At 34.8% G+C, this 10,350-nt stretch overlaps 1 protein-coding gene and 1 pseudogene across 2 annotated transcripts; both read left to right on the top strand.

Annotated features, from left to right (window-relative positions):
* LOC107627255 lies at positions 596-3,048 on the top strand (annotated as a pseudogene).
* Positions 3,895-7,871, top strand: LOC107625303. Of its 2 annotated transcripts, none has more exons than XM_016327911.2 (4): positions 3,895-4,385; positions 4,790-5,018; positions 6,140-6,292; positions 7,044-7,871. In XM_016327911.2, the coding sequence occupies exons 1-4, from the start codon at positions 4,188-4,190 to the stop codon at positions 7,748-7,750; spliced, it is 1,287 nt and encodes a 428-aa protein (XP_016183397.1). In that variant the 5' UTR covers positions 3,895-4,187; the 3' UTR covers positions 7,751-7,871. The 2 variants fall into 2 exon arrangements, with proteins under 2 accessions (XP_016183397.1, XP_020971482.1); XM_021115823.1 differs by having other exon boundaries at positions 4,202-4,385; positions 4,773-5,018.

A 10,350-nucleotide genomic window follows, 5' to 3' on the forward strand; every position in this document is an offset into this window, starting at 1 on the left:
TTTGTAATGAAGAAAAATTAGTAATTTTCATCCTCAATTTCAGTGTTTATTATAGACTATTATATATCATTGGAAAGTTCTGGAAGTCATCTTTCTAATGTCGTTGAAAGCGCATCATTTGGATCTCTATAGCTCATGTTATGCTCTTTCGAAAGTGAAGATGTCAGTCTAGCGGAATTGTGGCCTAGTGTGCCACTTCCCTTGCACGCCCTCCACACGCCCAGATTGCAGAAAATTGTCCACTAGAAAGTTGGCCCAGCATGCCACTTCTCAGGAACGCCAGTTCCCACACCAGGTTGAGGTAGAATGAGGCTCGACGACGTGCGGTTCTTGGCACTAGTGGCTGAGCTTCATTCAGACAAGGGAGGGCCATGTCCCCCAAACTTTTTATAAAAAAATTAGTAGTACTTCATCAAAAATGAAAAATAGTTCAATTGGTTTAAATGCTTTACTATAACTTGAAGTATCCAAGTTCAATTCCCATCTCATACATTTATTGTATAATAATTTTTAGTGAGTGGGCCTTTGTTAACTTTACAACACATCTTTTACATATTTTACAGAATATATATTCAAATTTTTATACAAAATAATGATGAAAAATCAAAGAATTGATGCATTTTTTAAGAGGAAGGCTAATATTCAAGAAGGAGAACATATAACTTTTACAATATCAACACCTGTAGATAGTTCTTCTACTATAATGAATCACGAAGAAAGTGAGATGCAACCTTCAAAAGTTCAAAGAATTGCATCTGATGAGTTTGATCTTAATTCTTTGGAACGAGACCCTGGAAAACGGCTTCAAATTTGGCAATATCGCCCAAACCAGAGAGATGAGGTTAGACGAGCTTATCTTAAATGGGGTCCATATCAAAAGCATCTTGACAATTATCTTCTATCTGGTACGAAGCATCCAAGACGATTTTAATATGCTTGGTTTGGTATTTTTTCTTTATGGTTAGAGTATTCACCTTCTGAAGATGCTGCATATTGTTTATTTTGTTATTTGGTTAGCAAAAAACCCAGTGGACATAATGGGTCAGATATTTTTATTAGTAAAGGGTTTAGAAATTGGAAAAAAGTTAATGATGGAAAGAATTGTGCTTTTCTTAAACATATTGGAGATCCTTGCTCACCACACAATAATGCAGTTGGAGCATGTCTAGATTTATTGAATCAGGCAAGTCACATCCAAAATGTAATTGAGGATCATACTTCTGAGGAAATTCAAAAGAATCGATTGCGTCTAAAATCCTCCATTGATGCAACTCGTTGGCTTACATTTCAAGCTTGTGCTTTCAGAGGCCATGATGAGACTCCAGAATCAAAAAATTGAGGTAATTTTCTTGAAATGATAAAACTCATAGCATCTTACAATGATGAAGTTGCAAGAACTGTGTTAGAAAATGCTCCATATAATGCTAAATATACTTCACATCAAATTCAAAAAGAAATCTTGCATATACTCTCAAACAAGGTGAGAAAGCATATTTGTGAAGAAATTGGAGATTTCAAGTTTTGCATTGTAGTAGATGAAGCTCGTGATGAATCCAAAAGAGAACAAATGGCACTTGTTTTGAGATTTGTTGATATACATGATTTTATTCAAGAGCGTTTTCTTGATCTTGTACATGTCAAAGATACTATATCATTAACTCTAAAACAAGAATTGTGCGGCATTCTTTCTCGACATGGTCTTGATGTCTCTAATATTCGTGGTCAAGGATATGATGGCGCCAGCAACATGAGAGGAGAATGGAATGGGTTACAAGCATTATTCTTAAAAGATTGTCCTTATGCTTACTATATCCATTGTTTTGCTCACCGATTACAACTTGCATTAGTTGCTGCATCAAGAGAAGTTATTCCTGTGCATCAGTTTTTTTCAAAATTGACTTTCATCGTCAACATCATTTGTTCTTCTAGTAAGCGACATGATGAGTTACATGCTGCCAAGACAGATGAAATTATCCATTTATTAGAGATTGATGAACTTGAAACTGGTAAAGGGGCAAATCAAATTGGTACTTTGAAACGAGCAGGTGATACTCGATGGAGTTCTCATTTCTCTTCTGTTTGCAGTTTGATAAATATGTATGGTGCAATGTTGACTGTTTTACAAAAGATTATTGTTGATGGATCAACTTATTCTCAGCGTGGTGATGCAGATAGTGCTTACAATACCCTAACCTCATTTGAGTTTGTATTGATCTTGCATTTGATGAAAGATATGATGGGAATAACTGATATTCTTTGTCAAGCTTTACAAAAGAAGTCTCAAGACATAGTTAATGCTGTGCAACTAGTTCATTCTACAAAAACACTTATCCAAAGCATGAGAAATGAAAGATGGGAGGAATTATTAAAAAATGTGAAATTATTTTGTGAGTAACATGATATTCTAATTCCTGATTTAACTACTTCTTATGTTGTAAGGCAAGGACGCTCGCGTCACCAAAAAGATCACATTACAGTTGAGCATTATTTTAGAGTGGAGATATTTTTAGTCACAATTGATAAGCAATTACAAGAGTTAAATAGCAGATTTAATGATCAAGCAATGGATCTACTAAGTCTGAGCTCTACTCTCATGCCTAAGGATGCTTACAAAAATTTTGACATTGCTAAGATTTCTACTCTTGTTGATAGCTACTATCCCGAAGACTTTACTGAACAAGAGAAGATTAATTTGCCTTTTCAGCTTCAGCATTTTATTCTTGATATTCGTCAGCATCCAGAAATGAAGAATTTGTCAACTATTCATGAACTGTGTAGATGTTTAGCAGAAACAAAAAAGTCAAAAGTGTATTACTTGATTGATAGATTATTTGTCTGATATTAACTCTTCCAGTTTCGACAGCTACTACAGAGCGATCATTTTCAGCAATGAAAATAATAAAGACAAGGTTAAGAAACAAGATGGAGGACGACTTTCTTGCGGATAGTTTGGTTATTTACATTGAGAAAGAAATTGCTGAAAAGTTTAGTTCTGACTCAATTATTGAAGATTTTAAGTCATTAAAAACTCGAAAAGTACCATTATAAACTATTTTATATTTTTTATCTGTAGAATTATTTATTTATTATCTTATTAGTAACAGACTTAAAGAATAATTATATTTAGGGTAAAGTATATTTTTTGTCCCTGAAGTTTGACAAAATTTTCAAAAATACCCCTAAGTTTTATTTTGTTTCAATTTTGTCCCAAAAGTTTTTGATTTGCATCAAATGTACTCCTGACGACTAATTTTTCAAAAAATTTAAGACTAATTCAACAACAATTTCATAAGAACAACCCTCAGCACAAGCAAATCAAGTATAATTTTCATGCATTATTGTTACATTAGTCTTAAATTCTATGAAAATTTAGCCGTCGAGAGTATATTTGATGCAAATCAAAAACTTTTGGAACAAAATTGAAACAAAATAAAACTTAGGGATATTTTTGAAACTTTTGTCAGAAACAAAAAATATACTTTACCCTTATATTTATAAATTTTATTTTAATATAAATATTATTATTAAATTTTTATATTAAATTTTTGGCCCCTAAAATTTTGGTTCAAGCCCCGCCAGTGCTTAGCACGCCATTCACACGCCAGAGACACGCCATAATGAAGGGAATTGTGGGCTTGAGGGCGTGTATTCCTTGCCACGCCCAGCGATATGCCACGCCCATGCCCTTCACACTTGGTTCCACACTTGATTTGCATGCCCTACACACTTTCTTCACACGCGAAACCCACTTGCTTCCCACTTGCTTCACACGCCAGACACACTTTGTTCACACTTGCTTCACATGGTTTAAAGTGTGTCTAAAATTTCAAAGCGTGTCTAAAACCTTTTTTTTTCTTTTTTTAAGCTTGTGTTGTGTTTTTTGCTTTTTTTTTTTTTTATTTTTTATAATATTCCATCAAATTAAAGGGAATAAAATAAAATTTAACTTAAACACAAAAATACTTCTATAATTAAGCATTATGAATTGATTCTTATATGAAAAAACATAGAAAAAAGCATTATGATGCGCATGCATCATGGAGCTTGCACCATTTGGTTTTCTTTTAAGCTTCAAAAAGTGTCATGAAAGACTCCAGAATTTCCTACAAGTGTTGCTTGAGTGATAGGTCCAAAATAACAATAAAAAAAAAATAAAAATAACCTTTACAGGATTAGGGTTTTACTTCATGTGGCGCAGTGGTGGTTCCAACTGGTTCCGCCGGTTATCGGCGGCGGCGCGGCGCTACGCTGATGACGAAGGCGATTGGCTCTACTCCTCGGAATGGTGGGGCACGGACTATGACTGCGGCCACTCCGTTCTCCAATCAAATTCCGGCAAGGGAAACGGCGTCGTATCTGTCGTCGCACATCCTTCCTCCAAACCCGTTAGTTTTCGCACTTTCCCAACGCTAATTCTGATTTCTCCTTAAGTTGTGCTTGGATCCCAAAATAATTTGAAATTCAGTGAAAGTAGACTAAATTAAAGATATTCAAGTCTCTCTTTTGGTAACATGTATTTGAACAGTCGAATTCGTGGGTCATGGATAAGAGAAATTAAGATGCTTTAATTAGTAATTTCTTTGTGTTTTAAATTCCTTGAAAATAAAAATGGTGAAAGTGCTTCATCAAATCAAAACTTGGGGTGTGAACTACTTTAAATTCCGGGCAATTGTCCCACCCAGTAAAGAGAGGGATAAGTCGTATCAAAATACTACGTATTTCTGTTAACCGTTTGAGATTTGTGCATGATTACATTAACGGAACTTGGTTGGGATTGACTCGGTTTCAGAGTAGAATGCATTGGCCTAGTGTAGAGCGATGGCTGCAGCAGAGGTGGGAGCAGGTACATGTGGGATACGGGGATGGAGGGAATCTGAGGGTGCTTGGATATGAGTGGCGCGTGCTCCGGTTCAACCATGTTACCCGCCAGAGCACTGCAAAAGTCATGGCTGTTTACAATGAGGATAAGCCAGAATCTGTCTATCTAATACAGCAACCTCATTGCTTGGCCGTTCCATGTACATTCCTCAACCATTTTCTATACTGAAAATAATTCTTTTGAGTTACTTTCTGATAATATCTAGTAATTGGTTTGGGATTTTGGTGAATTAGCTTGGCCTATAAAGGTGAAAAAAACAAAAAGATCTTTTACATAATTTTTCAAAGGGGGAGGTGCTTGATTGGTTGATCGTATAGGTATTTATTTAGTGATTGCTATACGACATGCTGATTTTTAAGATAAGAGAAGCTGCTAGGAAGAATGCAATTTAGTTGTGTATTATATGTCTAAATCGACTAAATTCAAGGTTAAGTATTGGATTTAACTAAATCTAACCTTGACTTGTGAAGAACTTTGAGAATTAAAAGAAATCTTGTGCTCTGGTATGTGGACTGTGGTTTCCGAGGTCAATCAAATGATCCTTATTCAAGGTTTTATATATCTATATATGGGTTCTTGTGTGATGTAGTATATTTGTGGCTTGGACAATTCTATGATGAAGAGGTTTTATTGTGAACAGAATGAAGAGGAGTGTATAATCAGCTTTAAAAAATTAACAAAAATAAAATGATATATTCTCCTAGATAGGTATTTAACTATCTGTCAAAGAGAATCTTCATCTCTTCACCATTTTTTCTCTTCGTCATAGCATGCACCTTTTGGCTTGGATCTGAGTGAAATTTGCTTTTTGTTTGGTATCTACCATCTATTTGGGAGGCTGCAGGCACAGACTATAGCATTAAATTTGTGAAAATCAATTTAGTTAGTTGCTTTTGAATAGTTTTATTATTGAGCTTATTCCTATCTTCCTTTTTATTTTATTTTATTTTTTTTGTTGGTGTGTGTGTTCTGAGATGACAATTTATACTGTCAGTTCTAATAAGATTTGCTTAATGCATGTCACTTGAATGATCTGGGCCATTTATGCTTGGTAACTAGTAGTTAGCATATGGGCAATCAATCTCCTAGATTTTGATGTTTTTATTGGTTATATAATTTTCCAGTAACTTGTGAGGTAATTTATTGGTCATGGTTCTTGAATTTTTATTTTTTGTTTCTCGCTGCCCTTATAGTAGATGTTCACTTCCTGTTCAATTAAATGTTAACTGTTCTTTTAATTTATGTTGTTCCATGTTGCAGATTTGAAGAGTATGGTATCTAGTGGGTTGACTACTTTAGCATCATGTAATTATGAGATTAACAGTGCACTGCAAGGAAAGAAAAATATGCACATTTTATGCATCGGACATGGTGGGGGGAGTTTACCTCTGTTTTTGGCTAGTAAAATCCAAGGTGAAAATTTTAGTTTTATAGCTTTTCTCTGTATTTATTGGTAGCTTGAAATATCCAAGAAAATTATTGTTGAGTGGGAAAAAAGCTATATTTCTTGATGTTTTCCAAACTGATTAGCTCTGGAAAATTTACTGTTGGATAGCAATTTCAATAGATAAGGCAAAGTGTGAGTCGATTCAAAATGAAAGAATTATCATAAATATTCTTTACATATTGCCTTCGCATGTAACTTTTAAAAGTTAAAAGAAAAAGTATTTTTTGTTTTACCTAATACAAAATAATAATTTATGCTTTTGAAAAATTCAAGCGTTTCTCCAATAAGCACCCACATATTCTATTGCCATAATGGCAATCCCTCATTCCTCTCTCCCCTTACAAGTTATTAGGCCCTAAGATTTCACTGAACCCTCCAATATTCTGATTTTGAGTAATTTCTAAACTGCTCCTGAATTTTTTTTTGGCTTAAAAACTTGAAGTCCATTGGGAAATTTGTCTCTAATCCTAGCAGCTAAACTGTTGGTGGTAGAGACGTAGAGAAGAGAGGCTCTAGAATCATCCTATATGCAGAGTAAATAAGTTTCTTGCTTATCGTGATCAGTATTTCCTAAGCAATATGAGATCCGTGATTCAATGTAGCTTTCATTTGTAAGTAATTTTACATGCTTATCTAAAACAATGTGCTTTCGTGAAGTAACTTCAGTTGACGATGTTCTTCCTTTCACACCTGTCTAATTTTCTGTCCACTTTTCAGGTGCCATTGTCCACATAGTTGAAATTGATCCCCTTGTTATCTCGGCATCAATTCAAGCCATGGGGTTCCCAGCTTTCTCACTTATGACACAGTCAGGTTACCGAGCTTTCACAAAACCTGATGTCATTAATGAAGTTATGTGGAAAGGAACTCATGAAAGGCTTTACCTCTACGAAGCAGATGCAGAGGAATTTATTACTAAAAGCAACAACCTATATGATATGATCTTTATTGATGCTTATGATGGTGATGATATATTTCCCCACAAGTTCTGGAACCCAGATTTGCCATTTCTAAAAGCCCTTAGTAGTAGGCTCCATCCAAAGCACGGCACTGTCGTGGTGAACCTGCATTCGGACTCTGATGTCTTGAACAATGTTGGATCTTTCCCATCTGAACTGGAGCTAGTCTTGCCTATGGGAAAGTATGTATATCAAGTTTGCCGTGCATACAAGGATGTGGTTTTAGGTACGGGAAACTCAGGCAAAGAAAAAGGGGGCCATGGCCTTGCTTTCACTGTTGCAGTACCTTGGGTCTGTAATACGTCCCTGGTTGTGTGTAGAGGTTTCTCTCTAGATAGTGAGTATATCAACAGGAATTTGATTGTGAATGCACTCATATCTAAATCCCTAGAACTGGAACATGTTTTGGACTTGCCATTTCCATGCTTGGAATACTTAAAAAAAGGTTTTGTTCTGGTTGAGTAATTTGTTTTCCAAAATATAGGTGGTCATTGATAATTAGTTCTCTTATCCTTGTTTGCTTATTTGCTCCCTTCTGTGCTTGTGTTTCAATGGAAAATATTTTAATTCCATACTTCACTTCTCACATATTTTCCCATAAAATAAATAATCATTAGAGTAATGAGACTCTGGAAAACAAAATAACTAAACTTTGTTATAATAAAAGAATCAACTTTTATATTATTATAAACAAATTTTTTTTTTAAACACCAAGAATATATTGGTTGATTGGTGGCCTATGTTTCATATTCATGTATCATGGTTGAGTGTGATACATGTATTTTGGATGACTAAATTTCCAAAATGGTCATTCGGATTCAGTTTGTACACTAATTATACTCGAGTTTTCAATTACACCAATTTGGACTTCTGAGATTGAATTTTGAGCTCCATAATAGTCCTCCGGTCCATTTTCAACATGATTCAGCAGTTGAGATGATGAGTTGCCACAATCACTGCCACTCTAGCATTAATAACGGCTAGCTAATATGGGAATGTGGTGATGATGCTCCATAGTAATCCCTGTTTGCATTTATAAACCCTAGAACCCCTATCTTCTTCTTGTACCTCTGCTTCTTCTATTCCGTTATCTCCATCTTTTTGCTATTCTTATTCTTCTTCCAACTCTAGTATTGGTTGTAACCAACCTTTTGCAGAAGTGTACAGCAAGGAGTTTGAGCCGCTCGTCTTCAACCGAGAACTGGACAAGAACATCAGTGCGAACAAGGTCTGGGAAGGTGCAATTTACCAAACCTTGCACCCTCCCTAAACACTGAGAAATCTCATCAGCATCCTTATCTTCATCCAGCTCATCTTCAAAGATCGGTGGAGTTTTCATCTCTAATAAATGCCATAAATTTGCACCATCAGAATCAACCCCCGGATCATAAGCATTATAGTCTTCAACCCTTGCATCTCCTACAAACCCAAATCAACTTGATCTGAAATAATGCATCATCCTCAGCTATTATCTTCTCCTTTCCCTTCAACTTAACTCAATGACTATGACTAAACCAAAAATCAACATTTTGCATATCATGTTTAGTTAAAAAAAAAATTTCCCTTGTTCTATTAATAAAAAATAGAACATTTTAAAAACCCCCACCGTAACAGAAGAACATCTGAAACCCTAAACCTTCAACAACAACGAAAACACCCCCAACCACATACAAAAAAGAAAACCAACTAAACCCTTGGATCATCTATGATTACCAAAAAAAATAAAAAATAAAAAAATAATTGCACTATATATTAACCTCGATGACAACAACAATGGTGCTTCCTTTTCTTCACACGGACTCGGCGAACTCAACGGCGACATTAGCATCCCCACAAAACTGCCCGAACTTGCACAACCACACCACCACACTAAGCCTTCACTATTGTCAAAAGAAGATATAGACAACGGGTTAAGTGTTGGAGAAAAGAAGGAAAAGAATTGTGAATGATCAAAACACATATGCCTCCAAGGTTTTGTTTTTCTCGTTCACGTAAAACGGTGATGTTTTCATCTCACCAGGCACTAATAGGCTAATTTTTTTTATATTGACTAAATATATGTGTAATACATTATTATTGGAAGATTATGTGTTTTTTTTTATATGGTGTTTTATTTAAATTGGACGGTCCGATTTGTTTGAAGAGAAAAATAAACTACAAATCGGAGGGTCCGATTTGTTTGGGAAAAAAATAAACTACAAATCGGAGGGTCCGTTTTGTATTTTTATTTTTTTTTTTAAAATAAAAATCGGACGGTCCGATTTCAACATTAAAAATTTTTTTATTTTCGAAATCATAAATCGGACCGTCCGATTTGTGATTGTTTGTTTAAAAAAAAAAATAAAACAAACAAATCGGTGCATCCGATTTGTACATCCCATACCAATGTGAAACACATCTCTGCTCACAGCTTCTTGTTATACACCTTTCTCTCTCACACATAAAAAATAATAAGCGACACTAATACCTTAAACGTTGTTGTATGACACATCCAGCGTGGCAATGGTTGTGCCACATCAGCACTCTGATTCGCTGAGTCATATCCGAAATGGGCCTAAGGACTATTATGGAGCTTAGAGTTCAATCTCAAGGTCCAAATGGTGAAATTGAAAATTCAAGAGTATAATTGGTGTACGAGTCCAATACGAAGAACTACTTTAAAAATTTAGTCATTTTGGATAAATTAGATAAAATCATCAATGATTAAGATTAAAACATATGTACATATTATTTTTGAGAAAACTACGAAAATTTCATTCTAAAATAGGAAAAAGATATTTTGGAAGTTCAATGATTGTGGTCTAAAGAAATGTAATAGATTGAGGAGATATAATTCTGTTTATGTTACTTATTCGGTTTGGCAGTTCCAAACCTAGATAAAGAAAGAGGGTATGTTCCGTCATCGACAACCAAAATAAAAATTTAGTTAAATCTTCATAATAAGGACCAAATATTTTATTGTCCTAAACATAGATTATCACCCCAACATGTTGTATGGCTCACGTACAGTATCAAATAAGTAATAATCGTTGTATCGGTGCTCTAATATAATGCAAAACAAGTAA

This window comes from Arachis ipaensis, chromosome B02 (assembly GCF_000816755.2).
Source record: "Arachis ipaensis cultivar K30076 chromosome B02, Araip1.1, whole genome shotgun sequence".
NCBI classification, from domain to species: domain Eukaryota; kingdom Viridiplantae; phylum Streptophyta; class Magnoliopsida; order Fabales; family Fabaceae; genus Arachis; species Arachis ipaensis.